Source organism: Corylus avellana, chromosome 4 (genome assembly GCF_965113065.1).
Source record: "Corylus avellana chromosome 4, dhCorAvel1.hap1.2, whole genome shotgun sequence".
NCBI lineage: Eukaryota > Viridiplantae > Streptophyta > Magnoliopsida > Fagales > Betulaceae > Corylus > Corylus avellana.
In genome coordinates, this window is record NC_142493.1 from 33,361,278 (window position 1) to 33,376,477 (window position 15,200).

The window sequence follows — 15,200 nt, forward strand, 5'->3', positions numbered from 1 at the left end:
AGAAGATAAAAAGGAGTAATCCTTTATCTGGGTAGACAACCTTAAGAGTATCTAGCTCGAGTTGGATGTCCTACATGTGACAAACAGGTAAAAGGTGGACTATTGATAATTGTCCATCCATTTCTACGAGCCTCACATGATGACTCATTTCATTTCATGATTCATATTAAATTCCATATTAATGTATATGGTACTACAAAGCAAATATATTATTACACCATTTAAAATTTTTACATGACGTGATTATATATACTGCCTTCTTTATTTTTTATTTTTGTATGAAACACTGTATCAAACGTGGTGGCAAGAACGATATAAATGCTACAAATTATTCTATAAAAAAATATTACGCTTCCTAATTTTTGCTTTGTTTTAAAAGTTGGTTATGAAATAATATATTACTGTTCTATGAATTAGTGACACATTTGTTAAAATAATAAATATTATGGGATTATGACAAGTTAATTAGAAACTAACTTAAAATAATAATAATAATAATAAAAATAATTATAGCACTTTCTTGTTCCAAATCCAATAGCAGGCCAAGTGGGGAAGACGACAAACAACAAATTGAGGAGAAAGTGGGAGGAAATGATTGATGATAAAAGGTAAACTAAGTTTTGATTTTTGGTTTTTTGATTTTTTTTTTTTTAACATTTTTTTTGTTTTTGGTTTAGGAAAAGGAGGCGAGATGATTGCGAAAAGTAGCCAAATTCTCTTCTACTGTGATTCGTTGGCGCGGGGTGGCTTTTGGACTTTGGAACTCTGACTCACACTCTGAACCTTTCGCAGTCACACAAACACAGAGAGAAGAGAGCGGGGATGGGGAGTGTTGCGCTTCCATTTGTGGGCATGATGATGGCACAGTGTGCACAGGTTGGGCTTATGATAGTGGGCAAAGAAGCCATGACAAGGGGAATGAGCAACCTGGTCTTCATCTTCTACTCCAACGCCTTTGCCTCCCTCATCCTCCTCCCCACTTCCTTTCTCTTCCACAGGTACTCTCTCCCTCTCTCTCTCTCTCTCTCTCTCTCACTGTGTATGATAAAGAAAACAAAATCATGACTTTCTTTGGTTATACAATATTGGCAGATCAACAGAGCGCCCTCCGCTCTCTTTCTCCATTCTCTCTGGATTCTTCGTGCTCGGCCTACTTGGGTGAGTTATAATTCCAGCTTTTCACACTTCTATGAGAAAACAATATGCTGGGTTTGTTTCTGTTTGCATGAATTCCTATTGCTTTTTTAATTTTTGTTTTTTTTTAAAATTTTTTTTTCATCAGGTTCTGTTATTTTGGATTTCATTGGTTTTACCGTTTTTACAGTTTTGTTGTGCAGATTCTAGGGTATCTTGGGATTTTGTACAGCTCGCCTACGCTTGGAACGGCCATGCTCAACCTTATCCCGGGTTTTACCTTTATCCTGGCCGTTATTTTTGGGTCATGCTCTCCTCCCACTTGTTAATACTTGTCAATCATATTGCGCACCTTGAATTCTTTGTGTGCTCTATAGTGACGTAAAATCCCACTTCCATTTCTCTTGTGCCGATGAAAATAATTTTAGATAATTCATGAAAGTGATGCCATAAGCTCTGACATGAGAAAGCAGGTCTATACTTGAAGATATAATATTCAATTAAGGAGATTGAACCTAGTAAATATTAGGTTGAGTATAGCAACTATAGTGGTAATGGATATTCTAGTGATTTTAAGTCTGTTTGTGTGGTTTAACAATATTGTTGGTTTTAAATTTTCTTCTCCAGATTGATAATTGAGGGAGGATAGTTTATTTTTGAAAGTGATAATTCATTGTGAGAGGATAAAATGTAGTAGTTGAATTTTGTTTCTGCAGGTTATTATTGTTATTTTTGGTTAGGGCTAGTATTTGATATCTTCAATTAGATTTACCTGTAAATCTCTGCTCAAAACTTACAGGGCCAGGACATGCTTCTGCATGTTTAAGTTTTGTAAGCCAAATTGTGGCCTTGGCTGTTTATGTATGACACCTGCCATGAAAATCGATAAGAACGTATTAGATTAAGTATTCAGTTCTGCAATCTAATTCTATTCGGTAACTTAATCATTTGAACTGAGACCACTTTCAAGGATCATTATTATCAGAGTAAAGTGGGTATCCAACCCTTCTTATAGTATTAATCTTTGAAACCTCAATCTGCTGATGGTGCCCACTCCTCAACCCCCATTTCCCAAATTCTCTTAGACCGAGGATTGATATAAAGGGAGTTGTTGTTATAAACCATTGTTACTGTCTTATTGATGGTATTGACATGAATATTGGAGCAAACTCCAGTTGAAGGTTGCAGACTTTCAGGGTGTTTCTAGTTATGTATTTTGACTATTCTGTTTCTAGACTTTCACGATTTGCTTATTTTGTTATGGTTCTTCACCCCAAGTTTCTAATGACATCGATGGCAATTTAGTATCTAGTTTGCCTTGTTCTCTATACCCAAGACACTTTAGCGTATGCTCTTGAGATTCAGGTGACATATATTTAGAGATTTTCCGTTTAGGAGCCATTTTTATAAATTGGGTAGCTCAATCTTGTTTACAAAGAAAGAGGGGATTTCTCTTAATCCAGCCTTTTTCTTTAATAAAGGTGTGCTCTGTAGATTTGTTGTAGATTTTTTTTTTTTCTATTTTGGGCAGATTTATTTCACTTAAAAACATCTTTACTTAATTTGTATTTGAATCGTAGATCATGAGCAGTTTAAGGCTGAAAATTGCAATTTTGAAACGCCAGCAGACTGCAAATGCTGCTTGGAACAAGATATCTACTGTTATACGCTTCTTATTATTGATTCAGCTGGGTGTATTCAGGATGGAGAAACTAGATTGGAAAAGCTCCAGTAGCCTAGCTAAATCCATGGGAACCATGGTGTCAATTGCAGGGGCATTGATTGTGACTTTATACAAGGGTCTTCCACTTTTAATGCCACCGTCACCTACAAACTCATCTCATCAACTTTTCGGGCAAATGTCGAACTGGGTCATTGGAGGATTGCTCCTTGCAGTTAATTCTGTTCTGAGTTCAGCATGGCTTTTTGTGCAGGTGAAATGCTAAAAGCCCCCACGATATGTGGAAACCAGTTAGAAAAATTAGAACAAGTTACTATGTTTCTTATTCTATTTACAGGCACTGATGCTGAAGAAATACCCAGCAGAGCTTGTTGTAGTCTTTTACTACTGCTTCTTTGTGGCCATTCAATCTGCAGTGGTCTGTTTGGTAGTGGAAAGAGATTTAAGTTCTTGGAGCTTACAATCTAATGAGAGGTTGATTGCTGTTCTATATTCGGTAATTAACAATCCCACCATGATTTGCCTATTGAATCTACATGCTTTCTTAAATATAATCCTAAGTCAGTTTGATTTGTGAAACTGCAGGCAGTGTTTGGTTCTGCATTCCAAGTTGGCATTTCAGCATGGTGCCTGCACAAGACAGGGCCTGTTTTTGTTTCTATGTTCAAGCCTCTGGGGATCGTTATTTCAGTTGTTGTGGGTGTGATCTTATTGAGAGATACTTTCTATCTTGGAAGGTATAGTATATATCATTTCCTTTTTCTTTTTTCTTTTTACTATCTTTTGAGTGATCATGCTATTGAGTATCTTTCTTCATTATGACCTTCTTTTAAATCCTTATTTATAATAGAATGCTAAAGGACATATCAGTCATCATCATATTTTGAATCTGATGCAGTTTGATTGGAGCAATTGTGATTATCATTGGATTTTATTCAGTCATGTGGGGAAAAGCCAAAGAAAAGAAGATGGGTGAGAAAGCTGGGGTAAGGAGCTTGGAGTCAAGCGGAGACAAGGTCCCCCTCTTGCAAAACAGTACTGAAGAAATGTAGACGCTTTGTACATCAAATAAAAGCAAAAGGTCTCTCTTGCCAACCAAAATGGGTAATCTCTAATGCTATGGTCTTGGAAATGGATGAAAATATAGCTAAAAAGTTATGTTGGAAACTGCTATTTTGTAAATTTCTTTGTTCCCTCAACCCACCCTTGCCTTAATTTTAGAAATTTGGTATTATAGGTTAATATGGACATCATTTTGCTCCAGGTTAGGTTCACTGGAGTTTACGTCGCCCTTAGTTATGCAGGAAACCCTGGGGCCTATGAACAGCCACCTTTTTGACAGTTTAATACCAGAAAACTTAAAACTGCTTTCAACCATCAACTATGGAGGAGTGATAACTGTGGTTCGATTTAGATGACCGGCATGTTGCTTCTATTTCTGATACAAGATAATAATTCTAAATACAGTCAGATGCAAATATATGGTTTAAATGCACATAGCTGCATACTTAAAGTGTAGAAGTGCATCTCTGGGGAAGCATATTGTTGCCCCTTGCAACCACTACAAGCCAATGCTTCATTTATTTATTTAATTTAACTTCAAATAGTGGCCTAGAGACAATATGTCTCGCATTATCCGGCTTCTCTGTGAATGAGGAGGCCACTTAAATACTTGACTTTTATCTTTTCAAACTACTGAAATTTAGACCAAAAAAGGAAAAAGAAAAGACCTACTGATATTTTTTATGGTATAATTAGTCGTATTCTACTAATTATTTTTCCCATGTCAATGCATTGATGAAAAATTCTGATTTAGACCCCAAGTTGTTAAACACAAGATTACCAAACCAATTGTTAAGCCAATTACTACAGTTATCAATACTAAAATCACAAGAAGCTTAAAAGAAAAACAACAGAAAGATTTCAGTAATGAAGTTGAAATTTTTCGTAGAATTCTTCAAAAGTAAAACCAGTCTAAGGCCCAGCCGATCCCAAAGGCATCCACTGTAGAAGACTCGTGTTATAAATTGTACATACAAAACTTTTCTAACTTCAAAGACTCAATATGTAACCCCCTAAAATGACATATTCACCTTCCACTATAGTGGCTTTAGAATCTCAGTCTTCTTCTACATGAATTAATATCCTTCATGAACGAACCTTGTCTACTTCAATCCAGAACTTTTGTGGTTTTTAGGCTATAAGGTTTAAAACAGTCTGCCACAATCTCATTCGAACACAAGCTAGAGTTTCACAATTTTCATGTAGCGGTATTTGAATGGGGTGCGATCAAGTCTCTTGGATCTGACTTGATGCACATTCCGATCGAACGTTGTGCCTTGACTGCGATCACCATTGCGTTTGGGGCATTTTGTGAGTCTTCTAACTTAGCCTCATTCGAACTAGATGCGATCGCTAGTGCGACTAGCGATCAAGCCTTTTTGGAACTTGAAAATGAATGTCTTGAAATCTTGGTTCAAACGGCTTGCGATCATGATTGCGATCGAGGTATTTTGGAACTTGTGCTTGAAGTGCCTTTCATGTTCTCGTTCGAACGCCTTTCGAATGGGCTTGCAATAGAGCTCTTATGATCTACAATTTCAACCAATTTTTGAATTTCATCTTAAGATTGACTTATACTGTAAACCTAAACTTACACCACAAGAAGTTTTGACATTGAATTTGCCAACAACCTAACACGATGCTTAGCTTTTATTTTTTTAATGAGTTCCCTAAAGTCATTACATTGATGTTTTGTTTGATAGTTTGTGTAAAATATTATATAAGATCTATTATTATTTCCATAAATATCGTTTAGCCCAAACCTGAAGGGAGGAAGAAGTCTATATATGGAACCTATGTAATGGCCAGTAACAGTTTGTTTTCAATGCAATGTGGGGTCAAATACATGGGAGGCACGACTGTAGACCTCAGCATCATGATCTGAAAGTTGAGTTTGTAGAGTCAAAACCATTTCTATTTCCACATCTTATGATAACTGCTACTCACCTTACAATGCCAACGGTTGATGTGCTTGCTTCTTCTTCCCATTTAGAAATTATCTGGAAACATGTAAAACCACGTGAGAATTACATGCATTTTAGACACTTCAATTTAATAGACAGAGGCCTTATCTATATATTTCTTGTTGAATGTTTCAGCTTTTGGCAGCAGTTGTAGAAATTAAATTAGTCTCAGACTCTCAGCTCTGGTTAATCACTCAGCCAATGACATCTATACCGAATAAAACACATCTTTATTTTCTTCCCCTGCTACGACAGTAAAATTATAGGACAAACTGCCAGCATTTCTTTCTGATATATATACATTATATATTATAATGTCAATTTCAGGGAAAATGAAGTAGAAAAGGCTTAGAAGTGTGATGGTGCAAGTCGACACAATTTTCGGTGAATATGAGTTCAGCCAAATCCAAGCTTGCTGGCATCCAAGTATCAACAAGCCAAAGTTCAAAAAATAGTAATGTTATTTAGTGAATAGGATTGAGATGATTAGACAATAAAAGTCAAGCCTTGGCTTTCTTTCTTTCTTTTAACAAATAATGATTTAAGGGCTAATTTTTGTTGTCGAATTATTCAGTACATTGTATGACAGTTGTATAATAGTATATTAAATAACATTATTCTTTGAAAACAAGGCATGGACTAGAGAAGCTAAAATAAAACTATCATGTAGGGCCTCTGCCTAGAGGTGTCAAGGCGGTTACGGTTAGCGGTTATTGGCAATAATCGCTAACCGTAACCGCCTTAGCAGTTAGTAGATTTCACTAACCGCTAACCGCCTAACGGTTAACGGTTAACCGCCGGTTAGCGGTTAGTGAAATCGATAACCGCTCGCTAACCGCTTTTTCAAAATTGAGCTTTGTTTTGGGCTTCTTGAGCTTTTTTGGGCTTTTTTTTTGGGCTTTTTGAAATATTTTTTTATCCTCTTTACATTTACTTGTACTTTAAAAAAATTTCCTTAAATATTAAATTATAACCGGTTAACTTTTTTTTTAAAAAAAAAAAATTTAACACAACATCTAAAAAAAAGTTCAGAATTTGGACAACTATCACAACATATAATAATAATACATTAATACTTAAATTGTGTTTATAAGTAACACATTGGTCATTGTTTAATTCAATGTCAATTACTTAATTTGATATTATACGAATTATATCATCATTATACATTAATAATATGATTCACTTGAAGTCTTGAATAAAATATTTGAATTGTCATTGAATCATATGATTAAGTATTGATATTATATATTTATATTATTCATATGCATATGTAGACTTATATAGACTTATAAGTATATATAGACTTATAAGTTTATAACATACATTGAAAATAAGTCTCTAGATATTTAATTGTTGTATTAGTATGAATTGGTATACTTATGAGTTATGTCATATTATATATGTATAATTTGTTATTATATAATCAAATGATTTAATGATCAATTGATCATGTGATATAATCATATAAATTATAGTGATAATATATTAATACTCAAATTGTAATTTAATTATTATTTTTTTTAAAATGGTGATTTAATGATCAAGTGATTATATGATATAATCATATAAATTATAATGATAATATATTAATACTCAAATTGTGATTTAATTATTTTTTAAAAAAATTGTGATTTAAGGATCAAGTGATTATGTTATATGTATAAATATTTTTATAATTATAATTATAAAAATATATTATATAAAAAAGCGGTTAGCGGTTACGGTTAGTAAACCTAATAACCGCTAACCACTAGACGGTTATAGCGGTTAATACGGTTAAACGGTTAGTGGTTATAGCAGTTAAAAATCGCCCGCATTGACACTCCTAATGTCGGCTACACAAGCCATTCTAAAAAAAAAATTAAACTGACACGTACGTGTTCAAAATATGAAGGATTCAAATATGCATTTTTAATAATAATAATAAAAATTAAAAAAAAAAAAAAAAAAAAAAAAAAAGTGAAAGAAGACCATGTACTCTAATTTTTATTTTTATTTATTTCCAAAACGGAACAAATTTGTACAAAAACATTTATCCGGCCAATTACCACGTCACCTTCCCGAGTTTGATGCATTCGAGTCGCTTCGTCACCTCAACAAGTAGCTTCACCACTTCACTTTGTGAAGAGCTAACCCCACCACCCTTGGGATGGTCTCTCCGACTCTCCCTCTCCCCCACAAATAGAAGCAGTATTCCACGATGAGCTAATTACAAGAAACGTGGACGCAGAAACAAATAGTGCAGGAGATGGGGGAAGTAGTGCCTTTCATGGTGATGGTTGCTATGGAAGGCTGCACCATAGGATTGACTATCTTCGCTAAAACAGCCATCACAAATGGGATGAGCCCTTTCGTATTCGTCGTCTATACCAATGCTCTTGCCTCCCTCCTCCTCCTCCCGTTTACCTTCATATTTCGCTGCAGAGACAGGTTCTTCTTCTTCTTCCTTTCTTCACATAACATCATGGCATGCTTTTAATCTTCTTTCTCTTTGCAGAACCGAACGACCATTCTTCACCTTTCCTCACCTCTTGCGATTCTTCTTCTTGGGTTTAACAGGGTTTGTATTCTTTCCCTCTCTCTCTCTCTCTCTCTCTCTCTCTCTTTTACAAGAATGCGCGCACGCGTGACACCATGCAGCCCAAAGGAGTTGATGCCTGATGGGCCTACTTAGTGCATGAATTTCTTTCGTGGGCTTGCTGGGACTTACGAGCCTTTTAAGAAGATCGGCCTTTCTACTTTTGACGATGCATTCTGTGGGCCAAGCCTGCGATGGAATTCCATTTCGAGACACAGGCTTGGGCTTGGGTGTTACTATTGGGATCTTATGATTTGGCCCATGTCTTGCCTAGTTAAAACTATTGGTGTGCTGCAAATTTGGGTAAAAATGTCTACTTTAGTCTAAAAATTGGTGTACTGCCAAGTGCTCCAAACATTTAAAAGAAAGAAAAAAAACACAAAAACCTTTTGACTCTTGATAAGACATACATATAACTTTAGAATGTAGGTGCTTTGAAAAAGAATATTTAAATACTTTGGAAAAATTATAGGAAGAAAAAAAATGTTATTTTTTTTAGTTAAAATGGAGAAGAAATTTGGTGAACCTCTTGTAGTCTTTTAATTTTTATTTGTGTTGAATTAGATGGGTCAAATTGGGTTGCATTTGGATAATAAGTATACCTTCCTCGGCCTTTTGGCTAAGATGAAGGAAAATTACATTTTGAGTGGTACTTGATGTGTTTTGTAGGATAACAATAGGTCAGAACCTTGCATTCCTCGGCCTAAGTTACAGTTCTCCAATTCTAGTCTGCGCAATGGGCCTTTTGCTCCCTGCTTTTTCCTTCATCCTCTCTCTCATGCTCAGGTTTTCTCCTCAACTTCATCTTCTATATATATATACATGAAAGAAGTTTAAAAAACAAATCATAGAACTGAAAAACTTTTTAACCATTTCAGGAGAACAAAATTAGATTGGAGAAGTTCGAGCTTCCAAGCTAAAATAATTGGCACCTTGATATCAATCATGGGGGCATTAATGGTGGAACTTTACAAAGGCCCAGTAATACTTAAAACTTCTGTTTCTTCTTCATATTTTCTTCAATCGAAGCAACAGCTGCTGATCTTCTCCTCAGCGCTGGAACATTGGGCTCTTGGTGGCATTTTGCTTGCAGCTACTTCCTTGTCTGTTTCAGTATGGAATGTTATTCAGGTTAAAAAAAACATATCTTCTTTTTTTCTTTTCTGAGCTCTCAAATTAACTTACTTTTTGAATATAATTTGCTCAGTTTGAAACCGTGAAACAATATCCAGAAGTAGAATGATGGAGGTGGTCTCTTTCTATAGCCTACTGGGGTCGGTTCAATGTGCAATAGTCTCTTTACTGGTAGAGAAAAACCTAAGTGCTTGGAAACTAAAACTCAACATGGAGCTCCTCCTCATTGTTTTAACAGTAAGCAAATGAAAATAGTTGAATTATGTTTACATGTTCCATCAACATGTCTAGGACTTTGCCCGTGAGGGTCACCTCGAGTGGTCAACTCATTTAGTTAATATCATGACATCGGATGTTTGAGCCCTCACTCAACCAATACATGATTCTTGCAGACAAGATTTTGTATATGGGATTTACCCATTAAGGATGAGTCATAAAGTGACTCTGTCTCGAAGTAGTCCCATGTCATTTCAAAAATAAAATAGCCTAGAGTTAGGAGTACTTCACTAAACATTCGTGTACTTTGGTGTAGGCAGTCCTCGGGGGTTTAGTCCGTACCGGTGTTCATATATGGTGCATGCAAATAAAGGGTCCTTTTTATGTGCCAATGTTCAAGCCATTTAGGATTCTTTTTGCAACCATCTTTGGTATTAGCTTCTTTACAAATAGTATTCACTATGGAAGGTATAGAAAAAGTTTTATATATATATATATATATATATATATATATATATATATATATATATATATATATATATATTCACATTTTGATGTAATTAGGGTGTATGACATTATGATTCTTATTGGGAATTAGGATTTCCTACAATTGGGGTGTTCACAGAAAAGGGGCTGCAAAGTCCACCTGTCTCAGACAGCCTAGAGTACAAATCCTACATGTTTGAGATATGTGAGCTCTGCAACCTTCTCTTTGGATTACACTGCAATTCAAACATCCTAATTGTAAGAAATCTCGATCCACCAAAAGTCAACTTGTTCAATTTAATATGTTGATGTATTGTGTGCAGTGTGATAGGGGCAATTATAATTGGAATTGGGAATTATGGTGTGATGTGGGGACAAATTACAGAAGATGAAGTTCCTGAAGACAATGATGCTGAAACTGTGGATTCCTTAAAAAAGAAGATACCTCTCTTGCAAGAAGAGACGCAAGTCTAAAATGTTGCTCAATCAAAAAGCTTATTGAGGGGAAATAACTCATGTTGTGGCTGCATAAAGAATTATAACAATATGCCAGATTTTTTTTTTGGGTAAGAAGTCAGCATCATACTTGTTTGTGTTTTCTCAAAATAAGTATGTTAATATATTTACACAAAATACTTTTCAAAAAGTTTACCAACCAATTTAAGAGTGATGATAGAGAGAACACGGGTGTGATGCACGCCCGTGTTCTCTCTATCATCACTTCCAATTTAATAGTTCTAAACTTTATATTACATCAAAGACTTATATATATATATATAATGGTTTGTGGGTAGACATGCATGCCCAATATGTGGGCAATCCAACATGGGATATTTAATTAGATGATCCACTAGAGTATCTAGCCAACCAACAAGGAGAAACAAATAATACACCGACTATCTACTAAAATCAATGCAAAGTGAGACTAAAAATTATTATTATTATTATTATTATTTTTAAGGAGAAGATTTCTTAAAACAAACGAAGTGACAAAGAGATAATGAAGGGGAGGTGGGTGGGAATCCCAACAATCACCCTTGTTCAGTTGAAACAGCATCCTAAAAATCATTAAAACTGAGAATTAATTAATGAGCTAAAACATTAATGATCCAACCCAATAACTTCTTTACTTACAAGCTAAGAAAATGATTGTCGAAAATGACAATATTTAAGCAGTCAACGTACTATTCCAGAATGACATTAATCGTGAATGGGGTTTTATTGTGTGGAGAAGCTAGAATTAAACCACCTAATTAATGCAAGAAGAGTGCAAATTTAACCCCTGAAAGGTTGTAATCAGAATGCTATGGAACCCTTTTCTCATTCTTGATCTATTAGGAAAAATCATGAAACTTATGCACAGTTATATTCCCAATTGGAAACGAAATATTCAAATTCCTCGATTTCACCTTTTTCATATTTCTAGTTGATCATCATTGGCATAGAAATAATGGGCATAATCTATTTTTTCTTTTCTCAATCACTCAACTCATATTAAATCTATCACCCAATTTGCAGTGTTCTCCGATCTTTCCGTTAAACAAATAGTAGCAGAAGTTCTTTTTCTAGCTTAAGATCTCTAATAGTAGCAGAAGTTCTGATATAAGTGATAGAAGAGATTTCCAATATGGGGATAATAAGAACATCCAGTACATTACTTAGCCAACAAACAAGGAAAGGAACAACAAAGATGAGTGCATGCATTGCAAATAACTTATTGTTTAGTAGGCCATAATGATAATATAAATATCATCCGCAAATCCCCCGAATCTTTCCAAGAGAGAGGGGCCTCAGGCCTCTATGCATGGAGAACATAGTCATCCAGCTCCTTGAAGTTTTTGACTACAAAGTCCTTAATAATGTGTGGGTCTGGAATCTCCTCGCTAGCCTTTTGAAACTCACAGGACCATTTTGCCAGGCTCCCAGCTCCCTTTGGAGTCACTGTAATGTGGCACTTGAAAACTTTGTAGTAAGCCAGCAGATCCCCTTCGATCACACTATAAGAAAGTGTCTTTTTTCCTTCATCAAATGCCTCAATCTTCTCCTTTGATACTTTCACAAGAGGAGAACCTGGAAAAAAAAAAAAAAAAGAAGCACAAAATGAATGTGAAATGCCAAAGAACAATAAAACTGTAATTAGGAATCACCCAAATATTTACCTTCCCCGTATGTGATTAGGCGAATAGTGCCAACAGACTTCCCATCGCCTTCAAGAATTTCAATGCTCTTGTAATCATTAGGAAAGGCCTTAGGGAGGATAATGGGAGAGTCCCTGATGGTTGGCCAGAACTTATCTGAATGAGACTTCACCTCAACTTCTACTTCAAGATTACCACTGGAAGCCATTTTCAAGTGGGAAATGAGAAAACTTGTTGAAGGACTAGTGATACTGATACATATTAGAAACTGGCATTATAAGCATGCATATATTGTGGTTTTCAGACAATGGCTTTAAATTCATTAGGAACAAACTCAACTGCCCACTTCAATTTGTCAGTCTGCAAAGTGATATGAATATTACAACCATCACATGCCTCACAGAATAAATGGGGCCAATCATTTATGTTTTTCTGTGAGATTTTAATGCATGGTTGGGGGCTAACAGGCCTAGTTTAACTCTGGAATTTGATTTCCTATGGTGGGAAATTACAAGAAAACAGTATTAAAGGAGCAATGGATCTCCTATGCTGAATCCTATATAAGCCGCATTGCAACAATTAACTTGTATAAGTTCTTCGGTTATGTTAGGATTTGAAGTGTCAAACATGGTTTAAGTGTAATTTTAACTATATATATATATATATATATATATATATATATATATATATAAGTTTTTGAACATCAATTAGATCTCCTTGTAAGCAGATTTTCAATGATAAGTTATATTTAAAGTTAGTATCATTTAGTACCATAATCAGCCACCACATCGAGTATATAGGATCAAAATATGGAGGGAGTGACCTATAGGATAGATTAAAATATTAATATATTATATTGTTAAGTGTCCTACATGACTTAATTGCAATCTTAACTATATATATATATATATATAAGCTTTTGAACATTTTTGCCTTGTAAACCGATTTTTAAGGGTGTATGAATTCTACTTGAGATTTGTATCCCACGAAAGCCGTGAAGAAATGTGAATTCCTATTAGGATGAAGACATGTGTCCCTTGTATCTTTTCACGGGATACATGTGATTTTATGCTTCTCTACTCTCTAAAGGTGATGCAAAAAGGGTAGGGATGTAAATTTCTGTATGTTTGGTGTTTGCATAAAGAGATGTAATGAATGTGTGGATGAATGTCATCACAATATCTTTTGCGCTTTGATGTAACAATTTAATTGATTGCTAAACCGATAAAGCGGCGTTGTAGATGAATGCCGGAAAATGCCAAATGCTCACCGATTTTAAACTCTCTTCACGTGAATGACAATTTTAACCCCATTTCCTGTAATGATTTTTTTTTTTTCTTTCCTATTCAACATATGGTTTTTTTTTTTTTTTTTTCTTCTTCTCCTATGCATTTTGCAAGGGGACAGAGAAAGAGAATTAAAAAAATAATTTTTTTTTTTTAAAAAAAGGGCAGCCTAACAAAGACCCAATACAAACATTACAGTACAAGAAAAACCCTAAAAACAACTGAGAGAATTGGCCAAAAGAAAGGCCGAGCCTATTAGATTTTTGACACACAAAACAAAAATTGAGCTGCCTAAAACGGCAATTTTTGAGGCAGTCTCGGACTCTAGAGGATGGAATGTATGAAGAAATGCCTACTACAGCAACAAGCAAGTTTATGATCCACTACTGAAAAGTGAACACTAATAATATAATTGGTCATCACATAATGCTGACGTGACAGTTTCAACCAACTTTTATATTTTTATTTTTTTATTGTTAATACGAACTAATTCAAAGATTGATTAAGACCAACATATCACATTATGAGACAATTATGAAATAAAAATTATGAGAACAAAAATTATAAAAAATAATTTCTACCATTACTCTCTCTTACTTCACTTTTCTCATTGCGCGTAGTATAGGAAGATGCATAGCAAGTATAAGGCTCATTCCAGTTCCACCGGGGCCCTTTCTCTTCATGAACCAAGCCTGTCAGTTTCTGGTAAGCAAGTTTTGCATCAAAATGTATAATGAAAAGTCTCCGGCTACATGCATTTTCTAGCTCCAATTTGGTATTGACCTCTCTGGACCAACACTCAGACCTTCCAAGGACTGGGCTATGTTTAAAGGAACTTGTATCAAATTTAATACGGCCTATGATCTTTGTATAGCTTGACAAGCCCGTATGGGCCCGGTCAAAGAATTATGTTATTTTTCATATTTATTTATCACATTTATTTCATACCAGTTGACGTAATATATTTTAAGTCATTTTTATTATTAGTTGCTTAAAAAAAAAAAAAAAAAAAAGGAAAAAAGGAAAAAAAAAAAAAAAACACATCACTTCAACCAATATAAAATGCAAAAGCTTGAATGACACTAAACTGAGAAAAAAAAAAAATCAGACATAATATATATGGAAAGAAAAGAACCGAGAGAAAAAGCTACATAATTTTCGGTTCCCATGATAGCTTAATGTAGTGTATAGTTCGTCGAACAAAATTTTAAGAAGTTCTTCTAAACCTATGTATTTTTAGAGTATTTAATTTTTAAAAATGCACGTGAGAATCACATGCTGTATTCAAAATACATATAAAAGTCTCATGTTTTTAGGACACATGTTAATTTAAAATATTGAAGAAATTTTAACCGATCCAATTTAGAGGAAATAGGAAAACTTTGTCCCTAATAAAAATAGTAGTGTACTCAAATGTATTGTGCTCACAGCAGGCACTCAAACTAATGTTTCAAGCAACGTATATAACCTTTTTACGCTAGCGAAAGGACACGCCATACGTTTGTTTCATAAAAGGAT

The 15,200-nt window shown here is 34.6% G+C and overlaps 3 protein-coding genes across 5 annotated transcripts; 2 read left to right on the plus strand and 1 right to left on the minus strand.

Annotated features, from left to right (window-relative positions):
* The first annotated feature begins 670 nt into the window (after window positions 1-670).
* LOC132178675 (WAT1-related protein At3g28050) lies at window positions 671-6,472 on the plus strand. Of its 3 annotated transcripts, none has more exons than XM_059591165.2 (8): window positions 671-998; window positions 1,093-1,158; window positions 1,325-1,438; window positions 2,837-3,068; window positions 3,153-3,311; window positions 3,401-3,552; window positions 3,714-3,919; window positions 6,169-6,472. In XM_059591165.2, exons 1-7 carry the CDS (start codon window positions 823-825, stop codon window positions 3,865-3,867), a joined length of 1,053 nt encoding a protein of 350 aa, XP_059447148.2. In that variant the 5' UTR covers window positions 671-822; the 3' UTR covers window positions 3,868-3,919; window positions 6,169-6,472. The 3 variants fall into 3 exon arrangements, with proteins under 3 accessions (XP_059447148.2, XP_059447149.2, XP_059447150.2); XM_059591166.2 differs by lacking the exon at window positions 6,169-6,472 and adding an exon at window positions 4,080-5,952 and having other exon boundaries at window positions 678-998; XM_059591167.2 differs by having other exon boundaries at window positions 705-998; window positions 1,338-1,438.
* A 1,620-nt stretch (window positions 6,473-8,092) lies between these two features.
* Window positions 8,093-10,756, plus strand: UMAMIT36 (nodulin MtN21 /EamA-like transporter family protein). The gene is given in 8 exon segments (XM_059592141.2): window positions 8,093-8,274; window positions 8,342-8,404; window positions 9,092-9,208; window positions 9,301-9,553; window positions 9,630-9,660; window positions 9,663-9,793; window positions 10,089-10,240; window positions 10,582-10,756. Coding segments are annotated over 8 exon segments (1,080 nt in total). The 3' UTR covers window positions 10,733-10,756.
* A 1,105-nt stretch (window positions 10,757-11,861) lies between these two features.
* MLP423 (MLP-like protein 423) lies at window positions 11,862-12,662 on the minus strand. Its single transcript, XM_059591876.2, has 2 exons — window positions 12,418-12,662; window positions 11,862-12,328 (listed from the first exon to the last, which is right to left on the minus strand). The coding sequence occupies exons 1-2, from the start codon at window positions 12,602-12,604 to the stop codon at window positions 12,057-12,059; spliced, it is 459 nt and encodes a 152-aa protein (XP_059447859.1). The 5' UTR covers window positions 12,605-12,662; the 3' UTR covers window positions 11,862-12,056.
* Window positions 12,663-15,200: the final 2,538 nt, after the last annotated feature.

What these genes read in the sequence shown, in the direction of transcription:
- LOC132178675 (XM_059591165.2), top strand. Translation starts at nt 823, where the DNA reads ATGGGGAGTGTTGCGCTTCCATTTGTGGGCATGATGATGGCACAGTGT. An exon ending in ACTTCCTTTCTCTTCCACAG is followed by an intron (nt 999 to 1,092) that starts GTACTCTCTCCC and finishes CAATATTGGCAG; the next exon opens with ATCAACAGAGCGCCCTCCGC. An exon ending in TTCGTGCTCGGCCTACTTGG is followed by an intron (nt 1,159 to 1,324) that starts GTGAGTTATAAT and finishes CCGTTTTTACAG; the next exon opens with TTTTGTTGTGCAGATTCTAG.
- MLP423 (XM_059591876.2), bottom strand. Translation starts at nt 12,604, where the DNA reads ATGGCTTCCAGTGGTAATCTTGAAGTAGAAGTTGAGGTGAAGTCTCAT. An exon ending in CCTAATCACATACGGGGAAG is followed by an intron (nt 12,329 to 12,417) that starts GTAAATATTTGG and finishes TTTTTTTTCCAG; the next exon opens with GTTCTCCTCTTGTGAAAGTA.